The 14869-nt window shown below is 40.8% G+C and overlaps 1 protein-coding gene across 4 annotated transcripts in view; it reads right to left on the bottom strand.

Annotated features, from left to right (window-relative positions):
* IARS1 (isoleucyl-tRNA synthetase 1) overlaps positions 1–14869 on the bottom strand; it is a 67904-nt gene that overhangs the window by 41311 nt on the left and 11724 nt on the right. For all 4 annotated transcript variants that reach the window (XM_058695991.1, XM_058695990.1, XM_058695992.1 and 1 more), the window contains 4 exons: positions 11411–11528; positions 6779–6926; positions 3662–3749; positions 3339–3399 (listed from right to left, as the gene is read on the bottom strand). In XM_058695991.1, coding sequence (XP_058551974.1) covers positions 3339–3399; positions 3662–3749; positions 6779–6926; positions 11411–11528 — 415 coding nt within the window. The remainder of the gene's footprint in view (positions 1–3338; positions 3400–3661; positions 3750–6778; positions 6927–11410; positions 11529–14869) is intronic.

Here is a 14869-nt window from a genome sequence, read left to right as displayed (position 1 = left end):
CTCTGTGTTGACAGCTTGGAGCCTGGAGCCTGCTTTAGATTCTGTGTCTCCCATTCTCTGCCCCTCCCCCACTTGCGCGCGCGCGCTTTCTCTCTCTCTCTCAAAAATAAATAGGTGTTTAAAAAATCCGACATAAAACAGAATATGTTAAGATCTATAAGAGAAGAATGTAGTAATGACATTTGTCAGAAGGAGAAACCAGAGGCATTTCAAAAGACGTTTTTCAGATGGTGTCTGAGTTCAGCCTTGAAGTGTGGATTGTACTTGAGCAGCTTAAAGAAGATGAAGGATTTCATAAATAGGAGGAAAACCTACTGAAAACAAAGGCAGGAAAGGAGGGAAAGAAAGGGCCAATCTGACAGAAGCAAAGGATATGTTTAAAGCAACATTATGGGGTGCCTGGGTGGCTCAGTTGGTTGAGCGTCTGACTTCAGCTCAGGTCACGATCTTGTGATTTGTGACTTTGAGCCCCACATCAGGCTCTGCTGTCATCACCAAGACAGCTTCAGATCCTCTGTTCCCCTCTCTCTACGCCCCCCGCCCCCACCACTCATGGGCACATGCACTCTCTCCCGAAAATAAATAAACATTAAAAAAAAAAATAAAGCAATATTAGAGGATGTGGCTAGGAAGCACATGGGCCAAATGGAGACCACTTGAGAGGAATGAGCTGGCCAACAGCTGCGGGCTCACAGGGAGCACAGGGAAATCCACCAGCAGCAACCTGGAATGAGGAAGAAGGTCATTACGGTTGACCCTGGAATAACACAGGCTGGAACTGCGGGTCTAGTTAAGCACACTTTTCTCCCTAAGAGTGAACGGAAAAAGCCACAAGGCACTTATTGACAATTATTCACCAGTCTCCAGGGAACTGAATCAAAGGCGACTGGCACAGAGGTCATACCTGCTGCCCTGAGTTCCCAGAGGCCTGCTGAGGGTGTCAGCAGCCTCCGGAGCCCTGGGGACAGGCAGTGTTGAAGGTTGTATGGCGACAGTGTGGTGGGGTCCAGCACTGAGGGCTGGCAGGCGGGGGGCTTGGCTGCAGAACAGGCCGGGCCCACAGGGCAGGGACAGCCTCGTGCAGGGAGACCTGTGTCCCTGTCACCCCTGCTTCCTGAGTCCTCTGGGAACTAGGCTCTGGAGCTGCACCAGGGCAGCCATAGCCCGGAGCCCTTCTTGGCCGGGTGCAGACTCCTCCCTGAAGGCCACCTCAGCCCACGTGTGGTCACAGCTGCAATGGCCTCGGACCAGTGGCATACCTCCAGGGTGATGGGGCAGCTGTCCTGCTGCTACAACTGCGGGGCCAAGGCCACCAGGATGCAGGACATCACCTTTGTGGTGGCTGGTCAATTTTAGATTTTTTTCTTTTTTAGTGAAGACGTTTTCTTTATTCCTCATTCTCTAAGAGAATTAAACACGGGGAAGCTGAGTTTCATAAACAGGCTTTTCAGTACAAGCTGAGATGCCGTTTTCTTCTTTAGCCTGTAAGACACTGCACAAGTATGATTCTGTAAAAATTTGTATGTGCCCATGTCATGCTGCAGCCCTAGTATGTGCAATTATCAATTCAGCAATTGTTCCTGGAAACGCCACATCTGTATTTATAAGTTAGCTGATATTTTTTCCACAAATGCTTTGTCAGGTTTATGTATTATGATTCTGCTAACCTGATAATAAAGTTGGCTTTCTCTATTCTAGGACAGTATAAATAGCAGCAATGGTTTTTCAAAAAGATGTGCTAGGACTTTGTACTTTGTGTCTTTTTGTGGAGAAAAACTTTTTATATATACTTAATGTTTGGGAAAACAAAGTATTCAGAATTGTTAAACCACCAAAAAATTTTTTCAATGAATACACTACTGGAAAAACCACTATATGTTTTCTTTACAATTTTCTTCTTTTTTAATGTTTATTGATTTTTGAGAGAGTGTGTGAGCTGGGGAGGGGCAGAGAGAGAGACAGAGAGACATAGAATCTGAAGCTGGCTCCAGGCTCTGAGCTATTAGCACACAGCCCAATATGGGGCTCGAACTCACGAACCGCAAGAACTCAAGTGGAAATCACGAACCACTCGAACTCACAAACCTGAGTTGAAACCGGATGCTTAACTGACTGAGGCACTCAGGGGCCCCCTTATGATTTTAATAATATTTTCTTTACTCTTGCTTACTTTAAGAATACAGTATATAACACATATAAAATCCAAAATACGTGTTAACAATTTGTGTTATTGGTAAGGCTTCTGGTCAACAGTAGGCTATTAACAGCTACATTTTGGGGGGAGTCAAAAGTCACTGTACCCAGATTGGCGCTACTGACCCCTATGTTGTTTGAGGGTCAAATGTAACTGGGACATGAGAAACACGGGAAAACACTCAACACACACAAAAATGAAGACAGATATGAGCGACACTGTGGACAGAGCCCAAATGGCAGAGATCACCTGCATGAATCAAACTCTGTTCCTGAACCAGAACAGAGGTAAGCAAATGTTTTATCCTGGGCTGTGGTATAAGGTTCTGCCAACTAATACTATGTACAGCTGAATATAATTTTCACATAAGGCATAAAGCCTGGTCTGAGGGTGTTGTTCACTATTTCCCTCCAACACATATAGATAGAGATCAACAGGAACTTCCTGCTGACCCTATTCTTTTATTGGTGGTGGTAGAGTTTCCATGGCAACGATAGCCATGGATTCTCTGTTGGCAGAAAACGAAAACTACATAAAACTGCTTCATGACTCTTAAGAAAACTAGGTTACCAAATGTATGAACTTTGCCTTGATGCCTAGATTTAAAACCCCCACCTCATCAGTTTCCTTGACATGAACTCTGTTGATTGTTAGACACAAGGTTTTATTCTGAGCACTATCTTAAATTCGTGAAACAAACAAAACCAAAACACCTCCAAACCAATAGATTTCCAGGATGAAAATCTATAAGCAATAAAATCTATAAGCAATAAAAATATATACATATAAATCTTCTCAAACTTAAGTGTTTCCTTTCATAACTTAAGAAAAGTATTAAAAAAATTCCTATACAATTTTAATTATTAAAACAAGAAGGGAATACACATGTAATTTAACTTTATTACTACCGAGAGACTTTGGATCCCAACACCCACACAAGCCACAGGATACCCACACAAGCCAAGGGATACCCACACAAGCCACGGACACCCATACAGGCGACAGATACCTACACAAGCCACGGGAAACCCACACAACCCACAGGACAGCAACGCAGTGACTCCCACTGCAGGTGCATCAGAACACTCCAGGGACCTAGTGCCCAGCTATGCAGGGCCCACATCGGGCAGGTCCCTGAACTCACCTGCACAAAATAGTCAAACAGGGGCCTGTACTTCTTGCCTTTGAGACAGGAACCAGGAAATCTAGAAAAAGGAGAAAGGCAAACTCACAATTAGACTAAAACCCTCCAAGAAACAAAACTGCAGCACATCAAGTCATCACTGCCTGCTGGTTTAGTTGTTTCGCAGTCATTAATGCTGGAATATGTGGTCTGAACATACACAGCAGGAATATTAAAACCGAACTTGAATAAGAAACCTTTTGGGCAGTAGATGTCTCACCTCTCAAGGTTAAAGAAAGACATACACATATCCACACATACAAATCAGTAATTTGTATACTTACCTTTCAAGGACTTCATAGTCAGTTTCCAGTTTATACAGGGCTGGTAATCTGGCTTCCATTAAAATGAGCAATTTTCCTCTGATGACATCTATGAGAACAAGGGAAAAAGTGGACTTGAGTGACATTCAGACTTTGGCGGAGTCTAGAAGCACACTAGCACACTCCTCCCTCCTGGGGTCCTGTATCACCTGTACCTCTTGTGCTCAGCACTCAGAGAAATGCGGCAAGGACACCAACACACACTGGTTTCCAGACCCAAAGACGACGGAAACAGCAGGTGTGCTTACTGAGCTTCTACTCATTTTAAGTATATTAATCTTTATTTTCTCTGACCAAAAGTCATATACGTAAATGTTTAAAAATCTTAACATTGGGGCGCCTGAGTGGCTCAGTCGGTTAAGCGTCCGACTTTGACTCAGGTTATAATCTCATGGTTTGTGGGTTCAAACCCTGCAATGGGCTCTATGCTGACAGCTTGGAGCCTGGAGCCTGCTTCGGGTTCTGTGTCTCCCTCTCTTTCTGTCCTCCCCCACTCTCTCTCTGTCTTTATCTTTCCAGATTAAACAAACGTTGAAAAAAAAAATTAAAAATCGTAACATTAACAGGGGCGCCTGGGTGGGTTTGGTTAGGTGTCCGACTTTGGGTCAGGTCATGATCTTAGTTTGTGAATTTGAGCCCCATTAACAAACCAAGAAACTCACTGAGTAAAAGTCCTCCATAACCTTATCCCCATGCAAGACACTATCATTTGAGTGTCTATTTCTTTTTTTTTTTTAATGTTTATTTATTTATGAGACAGTGTGTGTGAGTGGGGGAGGGGCAGAAGAAAAGGGAGGAAGAATTCCAAGCAGGCTCCACACTATGAGCACAGAGCCCGACATGGGGCTTGATCTCACGGACCCTGAGACCATGACCTGAGCCAAAACCAAGAATTGGATGCTAAACCGACTGAGCCATCCAGGTGCCTCTTGAGTGTCTATTTCTACGTGTATACTCACATACATCTTATGTGAATGCGTACTTTTTTTTTTTTTTTTTTTTTTTTTTTTACTAATTATGGGATAGAACTCAATACAGTTTTTCAGTTTGCCTTCACACACTATATTGTGAACATCTTTCCATATATTAGCACATATTGCCTTTTCTATTCGACTAAACAGCTACCCAGTACTCCCTTCTGTGGAAGTGCAAGTCATTTTAGCCCATCAACTAAAACTAGGATTTAAGTTGTTTTCAGATTGTTAGTACTAGGAACACTGTACGGGTAATGAATGCTCTTGCACATATCTTTGTATCATTATTAGAATGTTTCTGGAGGAAACTTTCCTAGGAATAGCAAGGCTAGAATAAATGTACAAACACTTAAAATTTAACAGCAAATGGCAAATCACCTTATAAAAACAGACTAATTTAAACTCCCACTTGTAAAGTAAGATATATCCTAAGATTTACTGGAGCCTATGACATATATGCAGTTCACCATTAGAAACACGAGAATCTATGGATCATTGTGAAGACCTCTGCAACTGCTGAAAAGCTGTTAAAAATAACGAACGCTGCCACCCACTAGTTCTGGCTGCGTTGGAGCTTCATGGTCAGTGGAGTCTACATTTTCTGGATAAAACTCAGGACACATGGCCCACCAGGTATGTGGGTCACATGCGGGCAGACAAAGGTCAGGACTGAAGTATCTGCCCAATGGCCCCTGAGGCCGTCAGACTCACTGGAGAGCAGCACTGTCCCCAGGGAGACACAGGGGCCTGGTCCTGCCTAGAGAGGCTCTCCACCCACAGCCACCAGCAGGAGGAACTGCTCCCATCTGTTCCCAAGGCCCAGCTAAGCAGTAATGAAAACACCTGTTTCTGACCCACGCACCTCCCATTCCTTTCTTGAATCTTTCCTCTGCCTCACAAGCAGCTATGAATCAAGTCACCTGTCTTATAAGGTGCTTACTTTTCTGGCTATGGTTTCCTTTCCATGGCTTCCCCCTCCCTCCATAAACTACCCAAACCTAAAGGAACAATCTTATTTTTTCATAGAAGTCTCCATGGAAAGGGCTTCATCAAGATTTTGGCTCTCTACAAGGGAATATCTGAAAGGCACAAAGTTCTCAAGTTCTGGTATCAATTCTGAGAAACACATATTTCAGTCTTAGTCCCCATTCCTGGCAGAGCTCCTAAAACCGTTGCAAAGTCCTAAGTGCTAAGAGTCATAAAGGTGTCTTTTGTTATGTTAATGAACAGATGTTAGGAAAGCCCCCAAGTCACTTTAGGATTGGAACTTTCACCCCCACCCCCAACCCCCACCCATGGGATGGGGAGAGGGGCCTGAGATTGAGTTCAAACACCAAGAGCCACAAAGCCTCCATAAAACCTCAACAGGATGGGGTGTGGAGTACGTCCAGGTTAGTGAAAGTATCTACATGCTGTGAGGGCAACTCATCCCAGTTAGGTAGGAGACAGAAGCTCCTGGGCTCAGGACCCTTCCACACCTCCCCCTATGTACTTCATCTGATTGTTTATGTGCATCCTTTATAATATCCTTTCACGACAAACCATTGAGTTGTGGGCCGCTCTAGCACATTAATCCAACCTAAGGAGGGGGGGTCACAGTCTGTCGGAAGCACAGGACTTGAAAATGACATCTGCAGTTGAGGGTGTGGTGGTACAGGTGGTTCTGTAGGACTGAGCCCTTAACCTGTGGGATCTGACGCCTGATGCTGTCTCCAGGTAGCTAGTGTCTAAATTAGGTTAACTGCTTGGTGGTGTTGAAAACACACATCACGTTCCTAGTAACGATGAGATACCACCTCTCTGAATCTCCAGCTCCTTCCTCATCTGTAACGTGGGCACGATGTGTAAAAGGGTATTACAATCTGAAAACTGTAAGGAATCTTTTTTTTATATCTCTATTTTAATTTTTATGCGCATTTACTTTTTCAACCAAAAATGAAAAAAAAAAAAAAACTTTTAGAGGTTATTTTGACATTCAAGTTCTAACACTTTTTCAAAAACTTCTATTTTTACTCCAAAAAGAAACGTAAGTTTTCCTTCTTTCCCAAAATAAGTTAAATCGATCTTTTCCGTATCAGTCGTAAGTAACCCGGCCCACGCTTACCTTTAATCTTCACGTACTGCATGTCTGGATTAACACACAGGGCAAGGTTACTCGGGAGAGTCCAGGGAGTGGTTGTCCAAGCCACCAAAGACACATTTTCATCTTCCTCCAAAGGGAAAGTTACAAACACTGAAGGGTCTTGTACATCCTGAGATAAAATGAGATAAAGTACCCTTTTACAAAATTTGTAATAATAACACAGAGGAAAAGGGAATTGATTCTAAAGAATAGACTTCCAGAATAAAAACCCGTCGCCATATTTATAAAAAGAAAATATAAAGCAAACAATTCCAAATACATTTTTTATATTCTTCAAAAGTGTTTTAACAGTTACTTTAGTAGTCACAAAAACAACATTTTAAGTACATAAACAGGAATATATAATAGAAATTTCACTATTAGAATGGCCTATTGTATAACAAATCTATAAAAAGTTAGGTGAACAAAATAACTGTTTTAAAAAAGAGTTATCCTTTATTCCAAAATACAAAAATGAATCATTTTTTAAAGACATGAGGGTGATTTTTAAAAAATTTATTTTGAGAGAGAGAGAGAGAGGGAGAGCGGGCATGCACACATGTGGGGGAGGGTTACAGTTTGTGAGTTTGAGTCTCGCATCAGGCTCTACGTGGACAGCGTGGAGCCTGCTTGGCATTCTCTCTTTCCCGCTTTCTCTGCCCCTCCCCTACCTGCGCACGCACTCAATAAAAGAAAAAAAATTAATAAACAGCCACAAAGCAGAAAAGCTCATTTCCTGACCCAAACCAACTGCATTCTAAATAAAGTACCCTGAGAAAAAGGAGCTCTACAAATTTCACCTTATTCACATACTAACTACTAGACAAACCTGAAAAAAGTACCAGCCCGAACTCCCGAAATGTCAGTGTCATCAAAAAGAGACCAAGGAACAACTGTTCCAGGAAGGCTGGAGGCACAGCGACCGAACAAAACACATAACCTATGATTCTCTTTTGCTAAAAAGGACATTAAGGGAAGCATTAACACAATCAACCAACAGATTAGATGGTATTTTATCAAGATCAATTCCCTAATTTCAATTACCTAAGAGAATAGTATGGATTTTCAGAAATATGTACTGAAGTCTTTAGAGGAAAAGGGACATCATGCCTGCCACCTACTCTCAGAGGGTCCCCGTCTTACCCCTCACCCTAGGAAGAGAAAGATGATGTAAACATGGTGACAGAGTGACCACCACTGAAAGAGAAATGAGAACTCGTGACCTTTCCAGTAAGTCCAAAAATTATGTCAAACGTTAAAAACAAAAATAGACCATAGAATGGCCAAGACAAAAGACAGAACATGCTAGGTGCTGGCAAGAATGCTGTAGTACACGCTGGAGGAGTCGCTGGTACCTCTTAGAGTAGGAGGCGGCAAGCCACAAGGCACAGGCCAAGTCTGCCTGTCACCTCTTACAACCCAAGGGCTAGGAATGGTTTTGACAGAGCGGAGTACTTGTGTGAGAGGCCATCCAGCCCACAAGGCCTAAAATACTATCTGGCACCTCACAGTTTGCCAACCCCCATACTAGAGCTGAATATAGTAGGTACAGCCTACGATTCAGCAATTCCACTCCTGGGTATGTAATCAACAGAAGAGATGTGTGTATACATGCTCCCCAAAGACAACCTCCAGAATGTTCACAGTAGCACTACTGTAACAGCCCCAAACTGGACATTACCTAAATGCTCACCAGTGGTACAATGGGTAAATTAAATAATGATCTACTACACACAACATAGATGTCTTTTCACAAACATAATCTTGAACAAGAGAGGCCAGACACAAAGAGATTGTAGTGCACAATTCATTCATATATAGTACAGTGGCTAAAACTTTAAAGATAAAAAAACAAATATTTTTCTACACCACAACGGTTTACCTTTTGGAACAGGTGGAAGTACACTCTCCTGTAATTCACCTTACTTAAGCACAATCTGCTCATCCCAAGAGAATGTACTTGTTTACTTACAGAAGAATACACCCTCTAAAAGCTCTAGGAGCTCACAAGCTATTATGGGGATGTAATATGTAGAAATCTAGAAGCCAAAGAAAACTCCAGCATAAGTACACAAGGATTTATATTAGAAAATGTTCTTAGCAACATTGTTTGCTGCCATTAAAAAAAAAGGGGCTGGGGAGCTTGGGTGGCTCAGTCAGTTAAACGTCTCACTCTTGATCTTGGCTCAGGTTATGATCTCACAGTTCATGGGGTCAACCCCCACATCAGGCACTGTGCTGACAGTGAGGAACCTACTTGGGATTCTCTCTCTCTGCCCCTCCCCCACTCACACTCGCTGTATCTCAAAATAAATAAACATTAAAGAAAAAAGGCTATACCCTTCAAAACAATTCAGATGTCTATCAAAAGGATTAATATCTTGCAATCTATTTGTTATATGAAACACTATACAGCAGTTACAAATTAACTTAAAGCTACATGTATCAAGATGAATCTTTAAAACTTAATGTTTCCAAAGAAAGTCAAGGTGCAGGGTAAGTACAGTGTATGAGATTAGAGATAAGCATAAGGGTCGCCTGGGTGGCTCAGTCGGTTAGGTGACAGATTCTTGGTCTCAGCTCAGGTCATGATCTCGCACTTTGTGGGTTTGAGCCCCGCATTGGGCTCTGCACTAACAGTGTGGAGCCTGCTTAGGATTCTTTCTCTCTCTCCCTCTCTCTTTCTACTCTGCTTGCATTCTGTCTCAATAAATAAATAAAAATCTGAAAAAGAAAAAAGGTAAGCATAAGAATGCTATATACTGTTTACGAAATTTAGGGAGATAGCAAAAGTATTAAAATATGTATGGGAAGAAACATCGAATTCAGCACAGTGGTTACCTATCAGGTTGTAAGAAGGAAATGGAAAAGAGAAAGGTGATGTAAATACATAAATTGTGGACCATTTATTTGCACAGAAACTACAACAAAAGATCCACAACTACAAACATGAAGGACTGTTATAAACACAATATTGAGTGAGAAAAACCAGATACAAATGAATACCATCATAAAAAAAACCAGTGACCTCTCAATGACATACATGCTGAAGGACATAAACACAAGATGAAGTACCAATTTCTACAAAATACAGAGGATGTGGTCTAAATTAGACCCTGGAGACATAATCAGCAAAACTCATTGTATGAAACTCTACAAGATAAAACCTATTTCCTAAACAATAATTTGCAAGGGGGGGGGGGGAAGGGAAAGGCGAAATGAAGAGCTGCAGATGAAAGCAGATCTAGAACACAACTACCACCATGTACAAACCTTCCTTAGGTCCGGATTCAAAACAAAACAAAAAGGAACAGAGAAAAAAAAAAGGCATGGTATTTGAGAGACAAACAGAAATATAAACACTGATGATATCCAGGTATTAGATCATTAGAATATTTCATATTCAGGATGACTGATCACTTTTGAAAAGGTGATAATGTTATTATGGTAATGTTAAAATAATAACCATTTCTTATGTCTTAAAGATACATAATGGATTGTTTATTGGTAAAATGACGTGTCTGAAATCTGCTTGGAAATAGGGCCTGGGAGAAGTGAGTGGAGTGTGTGCTGCTGGGGCAGGACTGGCCACAGCTAACAGGTACTGGGGATGTGTGACAGGCACATGGGAGTTAATTTCATTATTTTGTCTACTTTTGTGTGTGCTGGAAATTCTCCAAGCTAAAGTATCTTTCAAAAGTAAGCAAACACAGCAATATGTTAAGGTCTGACAAAGTTATGCCTTTGATACCCAAGCGCTTAGTATATTATTCTCTACATTTTTATGTGCTTAAAATATTTTATCTAAAAAATATGACACAACGTGAGCACTATCATAGAAGGGTATTTAGGAGACGACAGGACTCATCATGGGCACCTCACAAGGATTTGCAAAGATCAAATGAGATGTGTGAAAGCATTCTGTAAGATCAAAAGTGCCTTTGAAATAAAGCTTTAATGACATAATTTTCAAACAAATTAATGTCCTTTAAAAGCAAAGAGGGTTAAAGCCTCAGAAAAGAAAACACCTCTTGAATACATACATGAGAACTGATACTTCACGTTTCAGAAGACTGCCTGCCTTTACGGTCTGTCTAGACAAGGTAAAGCACGGAGTGTACTCTGGTGACATCACACTCATCTAAACTCTCCCTTCGCAGCAGTGACAGCTGTTATTCTGTTCATCAGAAATAAAATCATAATACTGTCAACCAATCACAAATCAGATTTGGTTCCAATAACTTTTAACAAATGAACAAATGCTACAAGGTCCCAGACAAGGCGTCATCATGCCAACCAATAACTCTTCCAAAATCAGTGACTGAAGGGAAAGAGGGAGAGCTGCACTGGTTAACCCAAGAGGCCCAAAAATATGGTCAAAACAAGAAGCTATCACATGAAGACACACCATTCACAAATCTCATGGGGAAAAATCCCTCATTTTTAATCTTAATAGAGCCTCAGTTTAGCAACTGGTAACATTCCCAGCACTCAGTAAGAAATGGTCAAACTGACGGACTCCCCACGCTAACATTCCATGTGGGGACTGGTTACCGTGATCACAATGGTTAACCTCTGTATGCGTAAGTTAATGCCCAATGACATCACACTCACCTTGTAGTTCTGGTGAGACTCGAAGTTGGAGAGTGGAGTGTTGCATGCGGTGGAGAAGGGCATGACTTTCACACCTCTGTACACAAGGCCCTTATCATAGAGCTGTTTGAAGACCCACCTAGAAAGTAAATGGTTTTACAATAATTACCCAACCAAAATTCTGTCTCCCCAAACTCAAACATTTACACCAGTCTGTCTACAGAGTTTCTATCAGCCAGTCGAAATATCACGTTTCTCAACTGGGGACTAGCTGGTAAATTACAAGAGTAGTCTGAGACATTACGCAGCCATTAAAAGTGCTATTATCTGTTTACATGAAAAGATGTTCATGACTTGATGTTCATGACTTGAGTGGGAAGAGTGATTCCATATTGTACAAAGAGGTACTAGTTGTGTAAAACTATACATATCCATATACACACCTACATTTTTCAGATGCTGAAAAAGCAGACATTCACCAATATTAACTATGCTTGGGATTTCAGAGTATTTGCTTTTAATAGTTTTCTGGTACATTGCTTAAATTGTACTATCACGGGTAGTTTTACAAAGCAATTTAAAAAGAATAAACCATTGGGATTAGGATATCTCTCCTACAGTTGGGCAAAAACTTTTATTAAACACTTAACCATGTTGTTTTAAGCCAAATGCACCAAAATGCTGAAATGTCATTGGTAACAGTTATTCCAGGGTCTCCTGTGGCAACTACTCACCTGTCCCACTTGGATGTCAGGATGCACTGGTGGGAACCCTTAATACTGCCTTTAGGTATAGTTTTTATAGTCCAATTCCTATGTGTTTGGTATAATAAATGAGTTAAACTCTTTGTCATTTGCTGAAGTACATTTTTATGAAAAACTGCATAATTTTCATGGTACTGCTTGGCTTTAAATAAAAATTAAAAAGTGATGTTTTATATCAAATTTCCCAAGCTTATTAATCTTTTTTATTGAGCCATAATTTACATGTAATATTATATTCAGACTTGATATTTATACACACTGCAAAATCACAGTAAATCCAGTTACTGTCCACCACTAAGGTTGCAACAATTTTATTTTTCTTATGATAAGAACTTTTAGTATTTATCATCTGGGCAACTTTTAAATATGCACTATAATATCACTGACAATCATCATGCTGTTATGTTACATCTCCAGGATTTATTTATTTTATAACTGGAAGTTTGTACCTCTTGACCCACTTTACACACCTTGCAACCCCTCTTCCCTCTGGCAACCACCATTTTGTTCTCTGTGTCTGTGAGTTTTGTTTTTCTAGATTCTACATCTAAGTGAAATCATAAGGTATTTGTCTTTCTGACTTATGTCACTTAGCATAATACCCTCAAGGTCCTTCCATGTTGTCACAAATAGCAAGATTTACTCTTTTTTATGGTTGGGTAATATTCTATTTTTTACACACACACACACACACACACACACCTCGCATCTTTTTTATCTCTTATTAATCTATGGACATGTAGGTTAACTCCATACCTTGGCTACTGTAAATAATGTGATGAACATAAGGACACATATCTCTTTTGAATTAACATTTTCTTTCTTTTTTTTTTTTGGATACTCAGAAGTAGAATTGCTGCAACATGTGGTATTCTATTCTTAATTTTTTGAGGACACTCCATACTGTTTTCCATACTATCCATACCAATCTACATTTCCACAAACAACGCATGAAGATTCCCTTTTCTCCATATTTTTGCCGACATTTGTTATGTCTTGTCTTCTGGATACTAGCCATTCTGACAGGGATAAGGTCGTATCTCATTGTGGCTCTGATTTGTATTTTCCAGATGATGAGTGATGCTGAGTATCTTTTCAGGTCTGCTGGCATCTGCATGTCTTCTTTGGGAAAAAAAATGTGTCTTCAGATCTTCTGCACATTTTTTTCCTTTTTTTTTTTTTTTAATGTTTATTTTTGAGACAGAGGGAGACAGAGTGCGAGTGGGGGAGGGGCAGAGAGAGAGGAAGACACAGAATCCGGAACAGGCTCCAGGCTCTGAGCTGTCAGCACAGAGCCTGATGCGGGGCGCGAACCCACAAACGGCAAGATCGTGACCTGAGCCAGTCAGATGCTCAACTGACTGAGCCACCCATGTGCCCCTGCACATTTTTAAATCAGATTTTCTTTTGCTCCTGAGTTGTAGGAGTTCTTTACATATTTTGGATATTAATCTCTTTACCAGATACACAATTTACAAATATTTTCTCCCATTCAATAGGTTGCCATTTCATTTTGTTGATGGCTTTTTTTTTTTTAATGTTTACTTATTTTTGAGAGAGAGAGAGCATGAGCCAGGGAAGGGCAGAGATGGAGACAGAATTCAAAGCAGGCTCCAGGCTCTGAGCTGTCAGCACAGAGCCTGATGTGGGGCTTGAACCCACAAACTGTGAGATCATGACCTGAGCCAAAGTCAGACGCTTTGACTGAGGCAAACTGACTGAGACACCCAGGCGCCCTGATTGTTGATAGCTTCTTTTGCTGTGCAGAAACTCTTTAGTTTTATGTAACCCCATTTGTTGATTTTTGCTTTTGCTACCATTCTTTTGGGGTCATATCTAAAAAAAAAAAAGATCATTGCTAAGACAGATGTCAAGGAGCTTACTGTCTGTTTTCCTCTAGGAATTTTATGGTTTCAGGTCTTACATTCAAATCTTTATTCCATTTGATTTAATTTTTGTGTATGATGTAAGACACCAGACTAGAAACATTCTTTTGCATCTGGCTGTCCAGCTTTCCCAGCACCATTTATTGAAGAGACTGTCCGTTCTCCACTGTGTATTCTTGGCTCCTTATTATTAGCCACATTTAAGTGCTCAACAACCCTAATCCAGAGCATTAATAGTACCTTTTTTTTTTCAGGTGTTTAACACAAATCCTGGTTCTTAGATGCTTCTCTAATCATGAGAATTCTAGATGCTCGGTGACCAGGAAGGCCCCTCTCCAAAGTCTCCAGCCTGTCAGAGAAAACTTGTAAGCTTCCAACTTTGGGTATACAGGCCTGGGGATGTGCCCACAGGGGCTTATCAGAGTCAGAGGGTCTGAAAACTGCCCCAAAGCATCTAGCTCCTCAAAGGCAAAGGACTTGGGCCAAGCATGTACAACAGATCTTGTCTAAGAGAAATGCAAGCAAGTAGACAGGAAGGCAGTAAGAGCCACGTGCGCCTACAATACAGCACAAAGAAAGTGCACTGTACAAAACAGCTTTGCAACTCACTGTCGTTCTGTATAATTTAACAAAAGTTAAGACTTTCTCAAGGCCTGAAGTATGTACATAGAGCACTTTGCAATCATAATAATGATGCTTCTTTGCCCATTAACGATATGCAATGATTCTTGTACTATCTATCCTGAGGTTCACCTAGTAAGACTTTGGCATCACAACAGTTGTTTTGTAACAGTAATGAAAAAAAAAAAAAAAGCATTCATTTTGAAACA

This window comes from Neofelis nebulosa, chromosome 12 (genome assembly GCF_028018385.1).
Source record: "Neofelis nebulosa isolate mNeoNeb1 chromosome 12, mNeoNeb1.pri, whole genome shotgun sequence".
Classification (NCBI taxonomy): domain Eukaryota; kingdom Metazoa; phylum Chordata; class Mammalia; order Carnivora; family Felidae; genus Neofelis; species Neofelis nebulosa.
This window is presented reverse-complemented; position numbering and strand designations above follow the sequence as displayed.